Source organism: Chenopodium album, chromosome 6, assembly GCF_948465745.1.
Source record: "Chenopodium album chromosome 6, dcCheAlbu1.1, whole genome shotgun sequence".
NCBI classification, from domain to species: domain Eukaryota; kingdom Viridiplantae; phylum Streptophyta; class Magnoliopsida; order Caryophyllales; family Amaranthaceae; genus Chenopodium; species Chenopodium album.
Genome location: NC_137839.1, coordinates 65,614,277 through 65,633,208, shown reverse-complemented (window position 1 = coordinate 65,633,208; position 18,932 = coordinate 65,614,277). Strand labels below are relative to the sequence as shown.

At 40.5% G+C, this 18,932-nt stretch overlaps 3 protein-coding genes across 3 annotated transcripts; all 3 read left to right on the top strand.

The window, feature by feature from the left end:
• The first annotated feature begins 1,023 nt into the window (after nt 1-1,023).
• Nucleotides 1,024-1,895, top strand: LOC145637076 (F-box protein CPR1-like). Its single transcript, XM_081688588.1, has 2 exons — nt 1,024-1,747; nt 1,849-1,895. Exons 1-2 carry the CDS (start codon nt 1,024-1,026, stop codon nt 1,893-1,895), a joined length of 771 nt encoding a protein of 256 aa, XP_081544714.1.
• Nucleotides 1,896-2,907: 1,012 nt separating this feature from the next.
• On the top strand, nt 2,908-3,741 carry LOC145637075 (uncharacterized). The gene has a single exon (XM_081688587.1). The coding sequence runs from the start codon at nt 2,908-2,910 to the stop codon at nt 3,739-3,741; it is 834 nt and encodes a 277-aa protein (XP_081544713.1).
• Nucleotides 3,742-15,419: 11,678 nt separating this feature from the next.
• LOC145637074 (uncharacterized) lies at nt 15,420-15,956 on the top strand. The gene has a single exon (XM_081688586.1). The coding sequence runs from the start codon at nt 15,420-15,422 to the stop codon at nt 15,954-15,956; it is 537 nt and encodes a 178-aa protein (XP_081544712.1).
• The last annotated feature ends 2,976 nt before the right edge of the window (nt 15,957-18,932 follow it).

Genomic DNA, 18,932 nt, shown 5'->3' with positions numbered 1-18,932 from the left:
AATAATGTATTTTAGAGAAAGTAGAGAGAAGGGAGAGTAAATGTGGGGGGCATTGCCCTTGGAGAGAGAATTGGATCCCCTGAAACTGATGTAATGATCAGTATTTATAGAGTATTGGGATATGTGCCTCTTAGGTTATTTAACCTAAGTAGATTGGCTTCCCACCATTTTACGGTTTCTAGGGTTGTGGGCTTAAAGCCCATTTTCACCCTTCTATCATTGAGTGACACGTGTCATGCTCTAATTGGCTCATTGAGCGTTGAGCTTGCGGACACGTGTCGGGGTGGCATTGGTCCACATATAGGGGGTATTTTTTACCCCCAAACAAACACCAAAACCATATTTTGAATCTCTTGGAAAAACTTGGGTAATCTCGTTTGGGTTTTCCTTTCCAATTTCTCAATAGCGATGAATTGAGTTTGGAGGCAAAGTACAATATCGAATAGCAGAACTTAGGTAGGTGGCTGCGGCGACTGAGCAGCAGGTGAGCCTCTATAGCTAGGGTGAGCCGATTATGAAAGTTTGCGGAGTTGGTTGCAACGACTGAGCAACGTACAACTAGGGTTAACCAATTATAAAGAATTGCAGAGCTGGTTTCAAACTTAAAATTAAAACCTTTAATGGTCGGCTACAATGAAGATGTTGAAGATGAGAATGAACAAATCCCTAGCCTTTGGAGTTATCCATACCCTTTATTTCACCCTTTATTCTTAGGTTTTCGTTAATTTCATTAAATTGCAGACCAAACGGGATTCAAAACAACCGTTAACCCTTCACTAACTATAACATCCAGTTAAATGACACATCACCTACAAAAGAAAAAAAATTAAAATAATACAAACCCCCTCTCATATTTGCCAAAATGTCTCATATTTGCCAAAATGTAACCATATTAACAAACATATTGACCGGGCTTCCGCACCGCTCCAAGATACTTGTACTAATGTATAATATGAAATATGTATGCTGGTTGTAACCGCGCTCATAAACCCGCTAAACCCTAAAGCTTGAGCTGAAGCAACAATGGCGGAAATTCCAACTGAGATTATCGCCGAAATACTCTCACGATTACCAGTCAAATCACTTCTCCGATATCAAATCGTCTGTAAATCCTGGAATTCCTTAATCAAATCCCCCAATTTTATCCAAATTCACCTCAATCAAACCCTAATTTCCAAATTCGATCGTCATCTCCTCCTCTCCTACAAGACTCTTCAATGGTCCGAGCTTGACCTCAACCTCCGCCATAACCACCTCTCTTTCTCGGAGCTCAATCACCCCTTCAAACCCCACAAAGGGCTCCAATCGATTGATTCTTGCAACGACGTCGTTTGCATCTCCATTATCTCTAAAACCGAGGTCTTCTTGTACAATCCTCTTACAAATTCTCATCGTAAGCTTCCCTCCAATCCAATTCCAGTTCCTGATCTTACTACAATGGTGTTAGGGTTTGGATACGATAGTAAGAACAACAATTATAAGGTTTTGAGAATTAATCAGGGGCTTAGATTACTTGATTCCAAAAATAAAGCTCAAGTCTATAGTTTCAATGATAATTCTTGGAGATGTATTGAAGGAATGCCATACTATCTTTTCTATGGGCATTATAATGGTGTTCTTGTTAATGAGGCTTTACATTATGTAGTTACTCAGGAGTCGCATTCTCAGTGTCTGTTTATTGCTAGATTTGATCTTCCCACTGAGAGTTTCTCGCTTATGGAATGCCCTAATTATGATAAGCTTAAGAGTATGTTTAGTTCGACGTTTTTATTGATAGAGTTAGGTGGGTGTTTATGTATGTTAATTAATTCATATCCATCTACTACCTCCGTTAATTGTTTTGTGCAGCTTTGATTGAGTTTACGGTTGCCAATGCAAAAAATGGAGAGCATTGATTAAGGTGTAGTTAGATGGAATTAATTAAATTTGGAGGAGAGAGAAAAAATGGTCCCCCCATGTGCTTTAGTGGGAAAATCTGATTCCCTTGGTAGGAAATCAGATTCCCTCTCTTTTTTTGTCAAAATTTAGAACATTTTGAAATTTTGGGAGGGTTTAAAATTCCCTCCACCTTTTAAAAAAAACAAGCATTCAATTCTTGACATCAACATAAATAGAGCATCAATCAGCATTTAAGAGGCTTATAAAAGGAAGCCCCCATTGTCATCCAAGCTTTGATAATTCAAAGCATTAAATACAGCCATCATCAATTTTTAAACATTACAACCAAATGTTTATCCCAAAAGTTAGACCCTAAATTCAGAAATTAGCCCCCCATTAACCCAAAAAATTACAGCATAGGCTACATTAGTACTGCACAGAGGAATCCACCATAATCAAGAGTGTTGTTGCTCGTTCTCTATGTACACAAAAATGTAGGGCAGCTTCATCTTGCCAAAAAACTTCATCTGCCACCCCTACAACATCATCAACAACCTGAAAAAGGAAGGGACCCAAAAAAAAAATGGCAGATTTCGATGAATCTCAGCAGTTTGATATCGATGAATTACTGACAGAGCAACTCATGGCAGAAATTTATTTTGAAGAGGAAGAACAAATTCAAGATGAAGACATAGAGTTCTATGATTCTGACAATGAAAACATGCAACATGAAGAAGAGTCTACAGAAGGGACTCAGGAAACAAATGAGCAAGGTCAGCAAGAGACCATCCATCAAGATCAAGATCAACAACAAGGACAGAATCATGCAGCAACTACAAGCAACAGAAAACAACTCACCATGTATCAGAGAAGAGAGATTGTTGATGCAATGTTGGTGAAGATGCAAGATGGAGCTTTGCCAAGAGGATACAAAATGCAACTTTCCACACAATTCAGAGTGCATAAATCAACAATCACAAGAATATTCACAGACATAAAAAAAACAGATGGCAGAAGGGAATATGATTGATGTCAAGACAAAAAAAGTATGGCAAAACAGGTCCAAAGCCAAGGGAATTCACAGATGAATTCTTACAATCAGTTCCTCTTTATTTAAGGCAGACAGAGAGGTCATATGCAGCAGCACTCAACATTTCACATGTGACTTTGCACTACTTGAAGAAAAAGGGAAGGTTGAGAACACACACAACAAGTTGCAAACCAGCACTCACAGCAGATCACAAGATAGCTAGAATGAAGTGGGTTTTAAGTCATATAAACCTTGTGGAAGGAAATCAGGACCCCAGTTTTGAAGACATGAGTTATGCCATTCACATAGATGAGAAATGGTTCTACTTGAACCCTGACAAAAGGAGGTTTTACCTACTACCAAGTAAAGAGGATCCATACATGGCACAACAGTCAAGAAGATTCAAGTTAAAGGCAATGTTCATGGCCATTATTGGTAAGCCATTGTATGGCATAAATGGTGAACTACTACATGATGGAAAGTATGGGATATTCCCATTCACAATCCAAGATAGAGCAAAGAAATCAAGCAAGAACAGAGCAGCAGGAACAATGGTGACAAGGGCCCTTCAGAATGTAAACAGGGAGGTCATAAGGGACATGTTACTCAACAAAGTAATTCCAGCAATCAAGGAAAAATGGCCTGAAAGTCTGCCCAAGAATATTGTCATACAATGGGACAATGTAAGGCCACATCAAATACCAAGAGATGAGGAGTTTGTTGCAGCAACAACATCCAATGGGTTTAATATTCAATTTGTGTTCCAACCAGCTCAATCCCCTGATCTAAATGTGTTGGATTTAGGTCTTTTCAGGTCTATCCAGTCCTTATAATATCAATCTTTCCCTAAAAATGTTGATGAGCTAGTTGAGAAGGTGATTGAGTCATACAACACATTCAAGCCAGAAGTCAGTAAGTACATATGGGTCACTCTACAGAGATGCATGATCAAAATACTCAAGGCAGAAGGAGGGAATAGATACAAAATTCCACACATGAACAAAAAAAAAACTTGAAAATCTAGGTATTCTGCCAAATCAAGTGTTTGTTCACAAAGAGATAGTGCTAGAGGCTGTAGAGTACTTGAACACAATGTTCAGACCAGCACCAGAAGAGACTCATGCAACAGCACAGGAAATGGAGGTGGATGCAGATTAGACAAGGGTACTCATCAAATCAGGACAACAGCATATACTGCCACACATAACCATCAGAAGTTTGTTTTTTTTTATTTATTGTTTTGCAATCTAAATGAATAGGTGGTTAGGTGTATTTTGTGTGTTAGAGTGTCATATACCACTAAGGTAGTGATGTGAAAGTCCAAGTACTCATGTAATAGGCTTTTTGAAGCCACATTTTGAATGGAATGAAAATGGTTATAATGTGAAGTCAAAAAAACCATCATAAGTTCATAAGTTTGATGAATACAACAACTCAAACAAGGTTACCTCAACATCACTCACAAAATTGTGAATGATGGAGCTATATACTTGTTCAAATTGAAATTCAATGGAGTCCCTTCATCATTTGGATTACACAATAACAACATACTTATAATAAGAAAGGGACTCCACACTGAGTACTACAAAAGCAACAATGAGGGACTCAAATACAGGGTGTTCTCTTCCACAAAAGGTCATTGAGAACATTATATGCAACAAACAAGCCAAAATAACCTCATCATTCATCAACCATATTCCCTTATAGGCCAACACTACTTCTAACATGGTGTTCACAAAAAAAAAAAAAAAAAAAAATACAATTAGGGCCAGTAACACATATCAGAGGCAACATTCTGTCCATAACCCATCAGACACCAACAATCAATAATCAACCAGAAACCACAACAACAATAAATCCAACAATTACACAACAAATTAACCAACAATACTCCATCAAGGATTATTCAGTCACCCATCAACACCCACAACCAGATCCAAGGCCAAAAATAACCATATTCAACAAATAATCCACACTCCATCAACAAACAACAAACAGCAACATTTAACACCATAAATCAATCATTAATTTGGGACTTCATCAACCACAATATAACCAGCACACAATCAAACAGATCCATCAATAAATAGGGACTCAAATAAATTAAAGAATAAATTAGGGTTAAGAATCGTTACGAGAGCAGTCACTCAGAGGGTTGAACCCTAGGGTTCATCCGCCTCACGAAGCATTGCACAACAGGGACAGAGGAAGAGGCAGCCTCAGGTTTCTTGGATGGTGGTTCCTCATCAGCCTCCTCATTAGATGACAAAATGATGTACTCGTTGTCAGGGAGCCCACGCATCCTACGCAAAGCCACACGCGTCGCCTTCCTCGAAGAACGTACCTTTGGTGGTGGCCGTTCCCTCTTAGATCTGGGCTTAGTTGGGGCCACAGCACTCCCCTCTGCACTCTCAGCCACCAGATCTAGAGGAGCCTCAGAGAAATCAATAGATTTCCGACGGGACTCACCCTGTCCTTCCTCCCTCTTCTGCCTTTCTTCCTCATCTATGCTTTTAAGGACTTGACCTAGAGCTCTGTAGGTATATAAGGTACAGTAGGGACCCATTTCACTTGACTCATAGAACTCACGAGGGAAGGAAGATCCAGTCTCGAAGCAGTGGATGAGATGGAGGATCAGATTCTCCTCTCCTTTGTCGTTGGTTGCCATGTGCGCATCCTTCAAAGGATCCAGGTTGGGCATTTTTGAGGAGGGAGTAGTGTTTCAGAAAGATCGAAGGAGAGAGGAAGTGGGAAATCAAAGAAAAGAGGAGAGAGGAAGTGCAGATCTGGAGAGAGGAAGTGGGAAATCGAAGAACACAGGAGAGAGAAAACCCCAGATGATGAACTAGGGTTCATCTGGAGAAATCTCCAGAAGAAATAGAGAAGCTCAACAATCATCATTAATTGAAGGTGGTTGGGAATGTGAGTAAATGAGAGAGTTGGGGGGAATTGGGGGTAATAAATGGAGGGAGTCATTAGATTTAGGTGATCTGATTAGATTAGGTGAATATGATTAGATTAGAGTAAAGGCAAAGATTAAAAAAAAATGTGAGTTAAGTAAGGGTAAAAAGGTCATTTCACAACTTTTTCCTTACTTAAAATAGGAATAAATTTGAAAGTTGCACATAATAGAAAACATCCCGAAATGGCAAAAGTTGCACATAACATTTAACGGAGGTAGTATTTTATTTTTATAAGTGTGGGCAATCCCGATCATGCGGTCTATCACTCACTTGGCATTTATGTTTCTCAGGCACGGTACCGAGCACTCGATAAAAGACGCAATCTGAGACGTGTTCATATCAAAGACATGTTCATGTCAATGACATTGGAACACTTGCCCTTTTGTACCCTTTTATTTATTTTTTCTATTGCTTTTTATTTATTTTGATCTTTTGAAGTCACTCAAGATTTTTTAAAATTGCATAAGTGGTACACCATCCCATCCCAAAGTTAGGTAGATATAGATTGAAAAATGAAAGGTCTATTGTTAGACGAGGCTCAAAGTGGTTTATGAAGAAAGGATTGTAAATTAGAAAGGTGAAAGGCAATATGATGTGGCTACAAGGGGTGCCTCAAATCATTGGTATACCTTGTGCTTAGCTTGACAATGATTTTTTTTTATTTTGTTTTTATTTTTTTTAATTATTTTTTTAATGCAATGTAATGAAATGATCATATGCAAGGAAATAAATACTCATTTTATTAAAAGGGAAAAAGAAAGATTCTACAAAATTCATCTAAGGGAAAAGAAAGGTGCCTATGCTAGACTTATTTGGGGAAATGGTGAATAAAAAAAGAAATAGAAAAAAAAGAGGTCATGAAATCTCGTAGTTGAAGCTCGCCTCTATCTTGTGTCGTTTGCTTCATCATCACCCAGTCTTCTCGTTAGCTAGAGGCAATGGGATCTTATTTGCTTCTATGAGATCTTGAATGAGATTTGAAACCTGTAGCATTAATCAGTAGTATGACCGCGTCCTCGATGGTACTTGCAGTAAGAGTTGGGATTCCATCTCAAAGATCGATTTTCTAGCGTTGGATCCTCGGTAGGGCCAATATGTTTGATTAACCCTCGATCATAGAGACGGTCGAAAGCAGCATCGTAGGTCATTCCAATGGGTGTGAACTCTCTCCTAGGTTTCCTTTTAGATCCTTGATTGTCCATGGCTAAGACACCATTATGGTCAAAGGTACTAACATTATTACTAGAGTGGGCGTTTTCGGAAGAAGAAGGATTGTCGTTCTTCTTTCCTTTCCAGCCACTGTGGTTACTATTGTTAGTAGCTTTTTGTTTTGCGAGGTCATCTTCGATTTCAATTCCGATGTCATAAACGGCCTTGAAAGTATTCAGATTGTGTTGATATTTTAAATGCTTCGAATACTTCTCTTGAAGATTCTTGATAAACATCCTTACAGATTCTTTTTCGGTGGGCACCTCAATCATCTTAGCGGAAGTTTCCCTCCACTTATTGAAGAAAGGAGTAAAGCCTTCATTCTCTTTTTGTCTTAACATTTCAAGTTGTCTATAATCGATTTCGACTTGAATATTACACTTGTATCTATCAATGAAAGCGTTTACTATCGATTCCCAGGTAGAGGTTTTCTCTTTGTCAAGGGAGAAGAACCATTGTTGAAAAATGGTTTCAAGAGATAGAGAAAATATAGAGGGAAACACTTTCTTATCTATACCCTTAATACTTATTATTGTTTCAAAAGCTCTTAGATGAAAATAAGGGTTGTCAGTTGCCTTGAATTTCGGGATGTCGTTGGCATTGAACTTCTGCGGAAGAAGATCCTTGTCCACCGAGACCCCTTGTGAACTAATGCCTTGGAAAGATAATTTCAAGATCTATCCAACCATATAAAGTTTGGATAAATATTATGAGGCACGTAAATAATATCTGACTGTCTTTGAACATCTTTAAATTCGAATAGAATTAGGATTTAAGAAAAAGGAAAGTTTTAAAAAAGGAAAGTTTTTATTTAACTCAAATTCTTTGATCTTATCTTTTCAAAAAGGATAATTAAGATCTTTTAGAAACTTATAGAAGCTTCTAATTAATCCTAATTATTTTAGGAATATGATTAAACTTTTGGACCCTCCACATGATCATTGGGTCGTAGGTAAAATCCGGTTTGGGCCTAGTTTAGTATTTTGGCCATAACTTCCTCATTATTCATCGGAATTGGGCTTGTAATATATCGTTGAAAAGGTGCTTTCAAGCCCCATCTAACTACACCATTATTGGACACATATCATGGACCAAACTAAACTGGAATGCACGTTTTTCAAAAATAGGGTAAGAAAAGAAATGTTTTCAAAAACAGAAAGAAGAGATATTTTAATAAAAACATCCTCATCACTAGACTTTTCACACTTTCGCTTTGTTCGATAATCAAATTACATGAAAGGTATTCATCACTGGGTTTGGTTTTGGGGAGACACATTTAGGTGTCTACAACGGTATAACAGAATAACCCCTGATCAGTGATGATTGCCGTCTTTTCTTAATTTTTTTTTCCACATGGGGATCTGGTGGAAGCCTGAATAGGCGTCCATAAAACTCATCAGGGCATGTCCGGCTGTTGAATCGACCAGATTGTTGATCTTTGGCAGTGGATAACTATCCTTTGGACATGCTCTGTTTAGGTCAGTGTAATCAACACACATGCGCCAAGTTCCATTCGGCTTTCTTACTAACACAACGTTAGCCACCCACTCAGGGAAATTGCATGGCCGAATGAACTTGGCGTCTAACAGCTTTTTTACTTCGGCGGCTACCGCCTGACTTCTTTCCTCGCCGTGGTTTCTTTTCTTTTGCCGAATGGGCTTCCGTTTGGGATCCACGACGAGTTTGTGGACAGCGAGATCTGGGCTGATGCCTGACATCTCCTCCACTTCAAAGGCAAAGATGTCTTTGAATTCTTTCAGCAGCTGGTGCAGGCTCTCACCCAGCTTAGCAAATGCAACCGTCCAGAGGGATATCAATGTGTTCGCCAGCAGGTTAGGGACGGAGATCATCTGACCGTTCTCCGGTCAGTGATTGCTATTGCTTTTCTTTTTTGACCACCACCAGCTGATCAATTTTTCTTTTCTTACCAGCTGGTGGGGCCGAATGATCTTCCTTGATATCATCAAGGTCGATTGTCTGCTTGCCCCGGCCGGCTGCTGCGGCCGCGGGCTTGACATCCGAGAGGTAGCACTCCCGAGCCGTCTTCTGGTCCCCGTTGAGGGAACCGACTGTTCCATCATCCTTCTCATACTTGAGCAACATGAGAGCAGGAATGATGATGGCCTTGCACTCGTTTAGAGTGGGTCGACAAAAGATGAGGTTGTAGATAGTGAGCTCTTCAACCACTAGGAAACGGATGGTCATGTGCCGACCACTTCCCTTATTTCCCAGGCGGACGGGCTAATCAATTCGTCCGAATGGGTGCACAAGTCCTCCCCCAAACCCAACAAGGGTGTGAGAGACCTCCATCATGCTATCCGGTTTGTACTTGAGGTTGGATAAGCATTTAAGGCTGATGAGGTCAGAGGAGCTGCCTATGTCAATCAAAATTCGACCAACCAGTGTGTTGGCCACTTTGCATTTAATGACCACATGGTCATCATGCGGTCGACAGACTTTGCCTCTGTCCCTTTCGGTGATGATGACTTCAGGGAAGGCGGATGTGCTTGCCGCCTCTCCCTCTTCAACAGAATTGACCATCTTTCTCAGATGGTCCTTGGTGCCCCGAATGGTCGGGCCACCCCCGGCGAATCCGCCTGCTATTGTATATATCGAATCTTTATCTGTTTTGGCACTAATAGCAGGATGGGGAGTCTTCTTCTTGGACTTCCCCCGGATTCGCCTTGGAAGTCACTTTGGACTTCACATAAGACTTTAGCTGTCCTTTGTCGGCCAGACGGTCGCTTGAGACTAAAGCAGTCGTTCGTGGCATGGCCGACATCTTCATGGAAGTGGCAGTGTTTGTTTTTGTTCCGATTTTCAGCAGAACCTTTTATAGGAGTCGGATTCTAAAGAGTCAGTCGATCCTTGATCTCCAAGAGAATGGAGCAGCAGTCCTTGTGGAACTCGTACCTTGGAACGTACGGCTTCCACTCTTTCTTCTTCTTCTTCTGGGCCGGCTGATCGGAGTTATCAACGGCCCAGATCTGTTTTTTCTTTTTTCTCTCTTCTAGCTTTGGAGCCGGTTGAGCAGGCCGACTCTCCTTTTGTCGGTCGGACTTCTTTGAGTCCGACTGTTTGCTGGAGGATCAGAGTTCGGTCGCCTGTATATAGGCTTCCGCCTCTCGCAGTGCTCCTCGCAGAGTGAAGATTTGTTTGTAGACGAGTTCATACTTGAAAGTAGACCCGTCCTTCAGACCCTTGAAGAAGTCTGTATAGGAGACCTCGTCAGACATCCCATGGATCTGGATTCTCACCAAATTGAACCGCCTGACATAGGAACGTATCCCTTCTCTATTTCCCTGTTGTACATTGCCTAAATCAAGGCTTGTCTTTTTGGCAGGGATGTTCATAGAGAAGTTAGAAGCAAACAAGAACGCAAGCGTCTTGAAGCTGTTGATGCAACCAGTCGGCAGATTGCCAAACCACTGAAGGGATATGCCCTTCAGGGTGGCTGGAAAGCAGTGACACCATGCGGCATCATCCAACCCCTGTAAATACATGAGGTGGGTGTATGCTAGCAGGTGGTCTTCAGGGTTGGAGGTCCCATCATAGGTTCCAACCAACACATTTTTAACCTTGGCCGGCTGTTCCGCTTCGGATATTTCCCTGGAGAACGCAGAGGGTTGATCTCCAAGGTGCTGCAGCCTAAGCTGCCAGTCCATGGGCTAATAGCCACATGCCGCCTGGCCTCCAAAGAAGGCAGGTTGAATGTTTGGTAAAGCAGGCGACTGGTACAATGGCGGAGCCATGTACTGGGCCGACTGTATCACATGAGGGCCAGCTGAACCCGAGGGCTGCTTGCTGGGGTCTCATGTACAGATTGGGAATACCTCATGGACGTATTCTGAAAGCTATCATGGTAAGTCGACGTAGAGGTCGACTCTAATAGCTGGGTTCTCTTCTGCTCGATGTAATGTCGAGCATCAGAGAATGTTTTTTTACTACCATCCGGCTGTATTTGCCGAATGGCTTTTCTTGTACCCGTTTTTGGGAAATGGAGTCTGGAGAGGTCAAATTGAGGCCGAGCCTTCTCCTTAGGGGCAGGATGAGGAGTCGGCTGGTGGTCCCTGACCGACTTTTGTTTGCCAGGCTGAGCTGGCTTCTTGGCCGACTACTCCTTTCTATGAGTAGACGACTTCTTGGTGGCAAGCTGCTTGATTTCACCCCTGAGACTGCTCAGGAGTTTCATGAGTTCGTCTTGGGTGATTAGGGTTGATCCTGCCGCCTCGGAAGGATCAACCGGCTGCCCTGAGGGCTTTCTTGGTTGTCCAGCAATCTTTCTTGGACCCGCCTGATCATGGTGACGCTCCCGCTTTTCTTTACTGCGGATGCGTCTAGAGATGAGGGACCCATCACGGCCCAGGTAGGTTTCGACATCAGCGTCGTCCCCTGAATCATGGTCCGTCTGTACCACTATGTCTTCCGAAGGCCGATTGGTCTCAGGAGTCGGTACAGGTTCTTGTGAAGCCATCTTTGAGGTACTCTCCCCACAGACGGCGCCAAATGTTTCGGGGTTTTTTGTCCCTCGGTAGAGTTACAACACTAAGACTAGATCCAGCAAGGGGCGTCTGTACCTGCAAAACAAACAGACCGCCGGATGGTCGGTGGTCCGCCTCTGAAGATTAAGTTAGTATATGTTCGGAGTGAAAACGTGCGGAAAAGAGGTTATTTGCTTGGATTCCAAGCTCAGGTGTACTGTTTCTTGAGAGTAACAGTTCAGACAATGATTGGTATTCAATCAAGGTTATGTTATAAAAGTTGTCCAAAAGATCAGATCCCCATAAAATGAGGGGAATGTTCCCTATTTATAGGGTCCTAGGAATGTGTGCCCTTTCTAGGGTTTCGTGCCCTAGGAAAGGGCACGCCATTTTTTGCAGGGGCCCCTTGGGATTTGGGCCTTGAAAGCCGCCATTCCTAGGGGGCTAAATCTGCCTACCATGTGTCACCATCTGGAAGGTCCAAGGTGGCGCCCCTTCCAGTGACATGTGGCTGGCTCGGATTGGGCCAGTTGGTAGGGTAAAAATACCCAAATCAGGGGTCTTCTTGCGTTGGTCTTGACGACTAGTTAGGGTGTTTAGTTTTGCCGGTGAGGTCCTTTTTTTGGTGTTCTTTGCTCTTTAAGGATTCACGTGTTCTTGTGAGTTTTGCACTTTTTCTTTGCTCTGGTTGTTTTAGCTTTTGTTCTTGGTTTGTCTAGTTTTAATTATGTTATTATTGCTTATTTTGCTTGTGGTGTTGTTCTTTTCCTAGCTTTTAATAATTCTCTTACTCTGTTTGTTTATGAGTTGGAGTTTAAAGGGATAGTTCTTGGTATGGAGGATTTCGAAGTGTTGTTGTTTATGCAGTCTGGTTGGTCGGATATCCCCTTATTTTTAAGGGTAGTATGGTTCATTGGTACCTGGGATGTCAAGTTGGTGATTCTTTTGGTTGCCTTTTCGGGATGGGATTGTGGTAGGGGGAGTTTTCACTTTGGATATGTGGATCTCTCTACTGGTAGTTTAGGTGGCTTCCTCTGTGTTGTGTTCCAGAGGCTTGCTTCATTTGTGCAAGCTTTTCCCTGCATTCAAAGTTTGTGGGGAGTACGTGTTTATGAGGGGAGTGGTTTGATTGCTTTTCCTGTTGCTTCTTGGTTGTGGGATGATTTGGGTATCCATTCAGTTATAATCATCCCATTGTTAGTTTTAGTGTTAGTGATGACAAAGTCATTCATCGCCGTTAATTTCTATCTTGAAGGAGGCTCCCCATCTTTAATGTTTGGGGTAAGCAAAGTCCTCCATTTCCCTGTATTCTCAATATGTAGAATTACAGGAAAGCAACCTGCATTTTGGTGGTGCAAGTTTTCTCATGGCAGAGTCGTTGAAACATTCGGCTCTCTTAGTTTGGCTCCCGGACTCTTAGGAGGTCATTATGTTTTTCGAACCCTAGGAGTGGAGTCGTGTTACGGGTTCTATTTTCAGCTACAGGGTGCTTTCAGCTTTCGGGTTTTGTGTGTCTACACAATTTCCTCCGCAATTTTGCTTAGGCGTCTATGCATGTTTCGGTTCCCTTCATTAGTATCATATAGCACTCTCTGTCCGTCTTGGTGGGTTTGGTTTAGTTGGCAACGTATGGTCCAAGATAAGGTTTTGGTAAGAATCCTTTTGGTGTCCAGGCTACGTGGTATGTGGTATGTTGCAAGGCTTCTCTGCTTTAACTCTATACTTCGAGTTCCCTGTTCTGGTAAAGGGCGTACCTCGCTTGTGGGTTTGTTTGGGTGTATCGGCTCAGTCACGGTCTACAAGGTTTTTATTTTGATGTTTGTATGTTTAGCTAGGTATGGTTGGTTGTTTTTCATTTCTCTTTGTAGCTCTCTTAGGTTGTAATTTGTTCTTTATTTATGAAGTTCTCATTGTCAAAAAAAAAAAAAAAAAAAAAAAAAACAGTAACATCAGCTCTATTTTACAGAGAGAACTCCCTACTGTATAAAAAGAGTAAATATAAAAACTAGGTACTGAACTTTGCTCAATGTTGCAGATTGGGTACTCAAGTTTGGTTTGTGGCAAATTGGGTACTAAACTTGGGTACTGCCTGAATTTTGACCTTTAACAACAAGTTAACAGGTTACCAAGCATTAATAACTTTAAAAAAAAATTAAAAAAAAAAAAAAAAAAAAAAACTTCAATTGAATTGATTAACCAAAAAATTCATCTTTCCCTAATTTTCTCTCTCCTATTCAACCTCTTTTAGCTCAACTTTCTTTCTCTCCAACCTTAAAGAAACTAATTTAAGGTGGGTTTCGTCGAATTTGTAGGGTTTTCATAGTGGTTTCCGTTGAATTTGTGGGGGATTTCTTGAGTGCGTTTCGTGGCTTGGGTCGTTTTTGTGAGGTTGGTTGGAGTTATGAGGGCGTTTTCTCGAGGGTGTTAGCCCAGGTTTCGTGAGGGTGGTGGCCTGGCCTGGGTTCGTGAAGGTGGTCGGATTTTTGAGGGATTTTGTGGGGGCGGTTGAATTTGTGGGTTTTTCGTGAGGGTGGGCGGATTTGTGGGCGTGGGTTTCATGGAGGTGGAAATTTCGTGGGGGTGTGGATGCAGTGGTGCTGTGGTGGTAGTCCAAAAAAAAATTGTTGATTTTTTCTACATAAATGGCAATTCAAATTCTCCCATATACTAAAAACATTAACCAAAAATAAAATACTTTTCAATTCAATTCATTATCCCAGACAATCTACCTACTAAAATTCAAAACCTTAGTAACCATTTTAATCAATTTTGCATCTTCAATGATTAAAATAGAGAAACAAAGAAATTTACCTCCACCAAAAATTGTGCCAGTTGTAATCCGATCATAAGCAAAAAATTCCCGAAAATTTGCGATATTAAATACTCCCTCCGTCCCCGAATGATAGTCACTTTTGGGTGAAAATCACGGGAATTAAGGAGAAATAAATGAAGTACTTGGGAACTAAAACCCAATCATTTGCAAAACAAAAGGTAGAGAGAGAGAAAGTTGCTGTCATTAAAAAGGGGCGGATTACAAAGAGAAACCTTTGGGTTTTTTTTGTCTTTATTACACAGCCAATGAAAATAAAGCAATGCATTTGTAATCCATGTGATTGATTTTTAACCAATCAAATTAGCTGAAAAATTACATCATCCAATAGAATAAAAGTACACGGATTCATGACTAATGTTAAAACCAAAATCCTTATAAAAACCACTCCTTCTCAAATTTTCAAATCATTTGAGAGGGAATTTTACAGAGAACAATTCAAGAACAGAAAATTGACACTTTAAAAAAAAAAAACACATTCAAAGACACCCAAATCACATCATTGCCTCCAACTCCAAATGGCTTCAGACTTCAATTTGAATGATGACATGGATGAAGATGTTGCTGCTAATGATGCTGAAATGTTTCAGTATGATCTCAACTTTGCCTACAATGATGGGATTGACTCAGAAAATAACCATGACAACATTGGGTTTGACTTAAACCAAACTCCTTCCCCTGATGCAACAGATGCATCTGAACCAGCAAGCAACCATATAGAGACAGCAGGTAACAACAGCAATCAGCAAGCAACATCAGATCACCAAGACACAGCAAGCAACAACAACAATCAGCAAACACCAATCAACCCAGAAAACTCTGAAGGTCATCATTAGCCAACAAGGAGGAGGCTCGGTAGTGGGGCCAAGTTAGACATTTTGATATGGCTATTAACAAGGTCAACAAATGGAAACCTGAAATATGGATCCATTCAACAGGCAGCCAATCATTTCAATATGTGCTCAAGAACTATTCTCAGAATATGGAAAAAGAGGAAGGAACAAAGGGATGCACAATTATAGTACAACATGTCAACAGGCTTCCACAATTGTGGAAGAAAGAGAATAACTATTCCAAATGATGCCATAAGGGCAGTGGCAATGGGGAACAGATCATGCCAAAGGGACTTGGCAGTAATGCTAAATGTTGGTAAAAGCACAATCCAGAGACTGATTGAGAGAGGGGAAGTCAGACCTCACACAAATGCATTAAAGCCAAAGCTTACACCAGCAAACAGATTAGATAGGCTGAGATTCATACTCAACAGCATTGTAGGAGATTCACCAGGCACAAAAAGAGTGTACCAGTCAATGTACAATACTGTACATATTGATGAAAAATGGTTTACACTGACTAAAAAAACACGTAGGTCATATTTAGCAAAAGGAGAAAAAGGTCCACATAGAGTAATGCAATCGGCCAAGTTCATTCCAAAATTCATGTTCCAAGGAGCAGTTGCAAAACCTTGGTACAATGCAGAAAAAGAAGTAATTTTTGATGGGAAAATAGGCATTTTTCCATTTGCAAAAAAGGAACCAGCACTTAGGTCCTCAAAATACAGGTAAAAGGGAGAAATGGTCACAAAGGTAATTGATCCAATCAACAGGGATGTCTCAAGGTGGATGTTGATTGAAAAAGTCATTCCAGCAATTATGGAAAAATGGCCTCACACAGGTCAACACAACATAATCTACATTCAGCAAGATAATGCAAAGGCACATATTACTCAAGATGATGCAGTTTGGCAAGAACATTGTGAACAGCCAGGGTTCACTTTTATATTAACTCAGCAACCACCAAACAGTCCAGACATGAATGTTCTGGATTTGGGCTTTTTCAGAAGCATCCAATCACTTCAACACAAGAAAATGGCTAAGACACCAGACTAGTTGATAAAGGCTGTTGAAGATGCATTTAGTGAGCTACCTCCTAATAGGTTGTTCAAGGTGTGGGTAACTTTGTGCCACACAATGAACCAAATTCTGAAAAGTAAAGGTTCTAACAGATTTGAACCTCCACATGTTAACAAAGATAAGCTGGAAAGAGAGGGAAGGCTACAAGATCCTATAGAAGCTCCTATGTGGGCTGTGATTGATGCATGGGAGAGAGTGTACATGGACAAGCCAGACTCAGATGATGAGCAAGACACTGAAGAGGTCAACATTGACAACACACAAGCAATTGAAGAGCACAACACACAAGAAAGACCAAACACAGAGGCATATAGGCCTGTTATGGCCAATGATCATGAGGCATCTACTTCAAATGCCAATGCAGAGTAGTGAATATGGGTCAAGTGTAAAAAAATTTGGCATGTTTATTTTTATTTTTTGTTCTTATCTTTTGCTTAAGACATTAGGTCTCTTAAAATATGTAATCAAATCCTTTATTATGGAATGAAACATGCATTTTATTTTGGAAAACAAAGTGCTCTAAAAATGTCATTGCACTCTTTTTTGTTAACTCAGATTGTCCCCAAGCATCATTGACACACCAACCAAACATCCACACACAATCCATAGTCAGCAAAGAAAATATTTCAAGAGTAGTCTGAGTTATTCTCTAAGGACAGCAGAATGATAGGGCATTTAAAGTTGGGCATCTCAACAAAAAAGACTCATCATTGTCAAGTAAAACCAACACCTTATGTTGTTTCAACAGACGGAGTGTATAAATAGGTAAATACCATTGTTTAAACTACTTACACACCCCACCTGTTGAACAACATAAGTATCATAAGTTAAATTACAACATACACAAGGTCTCAGGCCATTTAGTGCATATCATTGAAGACTTATATTGTGGAATACAAGCTCACACAAAGGACACACAAGCAATCTCATCTAACCAAACAAGAAACCAAAACACAATGCATGTTATATGGCAAAAACAAAATGCCTCCTAACATCATACTCCCATCATTCATCATTGACCTTATCAAATCACATAACTCACATAATGTGTTATTACCAAATGGGATAATTGTGAAGTGGTCAATAATTTGAACATCTAAACATATATCACATTGGTCATAACACACTAAGTGTAAGGACATGTTATGACAAAAGGTCTCAGATTTTAAAGTTTTTATCATAATAGGCAAAGTGAGCAGCCAAATAAAACTTATATCATGCTTTATAAATTCCTTGAGGAAGATGGTACCTTGTGGTCTAAATGACATGAACAAGATCCTATATGCCTTCTAAATGCACAAACAAAATATCATCACAGACCTCATCCTAGGCATATACTCAAGACAGCCACACATCAAACCAACATGAGTATACAAGTACTCAAAACAGCCACACATCAAATCAACATGAGTATACAAGTACTCAAAACAACCACACATCAAACCAACATGAGTATACAAGTACAATTTTAGGCAACCAACAAGGCATATCCAAACAAGGCATATCCAACCAACATAGGCAACCAACAAGGCATATCCAACCAACATATCATGATAATAGGCAACAAAATTAAAACCCAACCCAAAAGAGCATATCAACAAGACTACCAAAGATCATCATAATCAACAACAACAAAAAAACCAAAACAAAACCAACAAGATAATCCTCATGTTCTAAATACAACCAACCATCACATTCAATTATCCCCAATCTTAGAAAACAAAAGAAACCACATCACATTCACACCAAGGCATTATGAGACTTAGCTATGAGATTAATTATCAGAATCCTTTCTCTGGGACATAGGCAGCTTAGAAGGGGAGCAACCACCATCATCATCATTGGAGTCTGCGAAGTCTGAGTCAACATTGTCATAAGGTCTTGGCAAACCCTTCTTCCTGCATTGCCTTCTGTACCAATTATGAGGCCAATAGTCAGAGTCTGCAGGAGGCATTCCTGTTGGGACAATTCCAAATCTAATTCTCAAAGTCTCATTGTTGTAACTGTGCTCCCCATCACAGCCACTGCCTAATTCATAGTCATGGTCAGTGCATTGGTAGGACTCAGATGTGTAGTGTGATCTGGAATCAGCAAATATCTTGTCAGCAAGTGAACTAGTTTGTTGGTCCAAAGGAATGGGAACACGGGGTTTGACAGGAGAGTTGGCAAAAGCTTTCATATTAGAGGTAGATGGGAGTTTTGGTGGAGATTTTGGTGGTTTGGCTGGAGAATTAGATGGTTTATCAACCTCTTCTCTGCTTGCCTTCTGCTTTCTATACATTTCATAGCTGTGAGTGTGATGAAAGTGTGATTCTTTTGAACCAGGGGACTGACTCATGGTCACAGGCAACCTGAAAAGCAACCAGGGGACTCACTCAATCATGACTTAATCAACATGTAACCAATTAAGACAGCCAACCATCAAAAAAGCAAGTGTAAATGAGTATACATTGACCCAACATGTTTAAATGAGTGCACAATCACTCAAGACAGCCACACATCAAACCAATATCATTATATGAGTATAAAAGTACTCAAGACAGCCACACATCAAACCAATATCATTATATGAGTATACAAGTACTCAAGACAGCCACACATCAAACCAATATCATTATATGAGTATAC

What these genes read in the sequence shown, in the direction of transcription:
- LOC145637076 (XM_081688588.1), top strand. Translation starts at nt 1,024, where the DNA reads ATGGCGGAAATTCCAACTGAGATTATCGCCGAAATACTCTCACGATTA. An exon ending in TAATTATGATAAGCTTAAGA is followed by an intron (nt 1,748 to 1,848) that starts GTATGTTTAGTT and finishes TGTTTTGTGCAG; the next exon opens with CTTTGATTGAGTTTACGGTT.
- LOC145637075 (XM_081688587.1), top strand. Translation starts at nt 2,908, where the DNA reads ATGTCAAGACAAAAAAAGTATGGCAAAACAGGTCCAAAGCCAAGGGAA.
- LOC145637074 (XM_081688586.1), top strand. Translation starts at nt 15,420, where the DNA reads ATGTCAACAGGCTTCCACAATTGTGGAAGAAAGAGAATAACTATTCCA.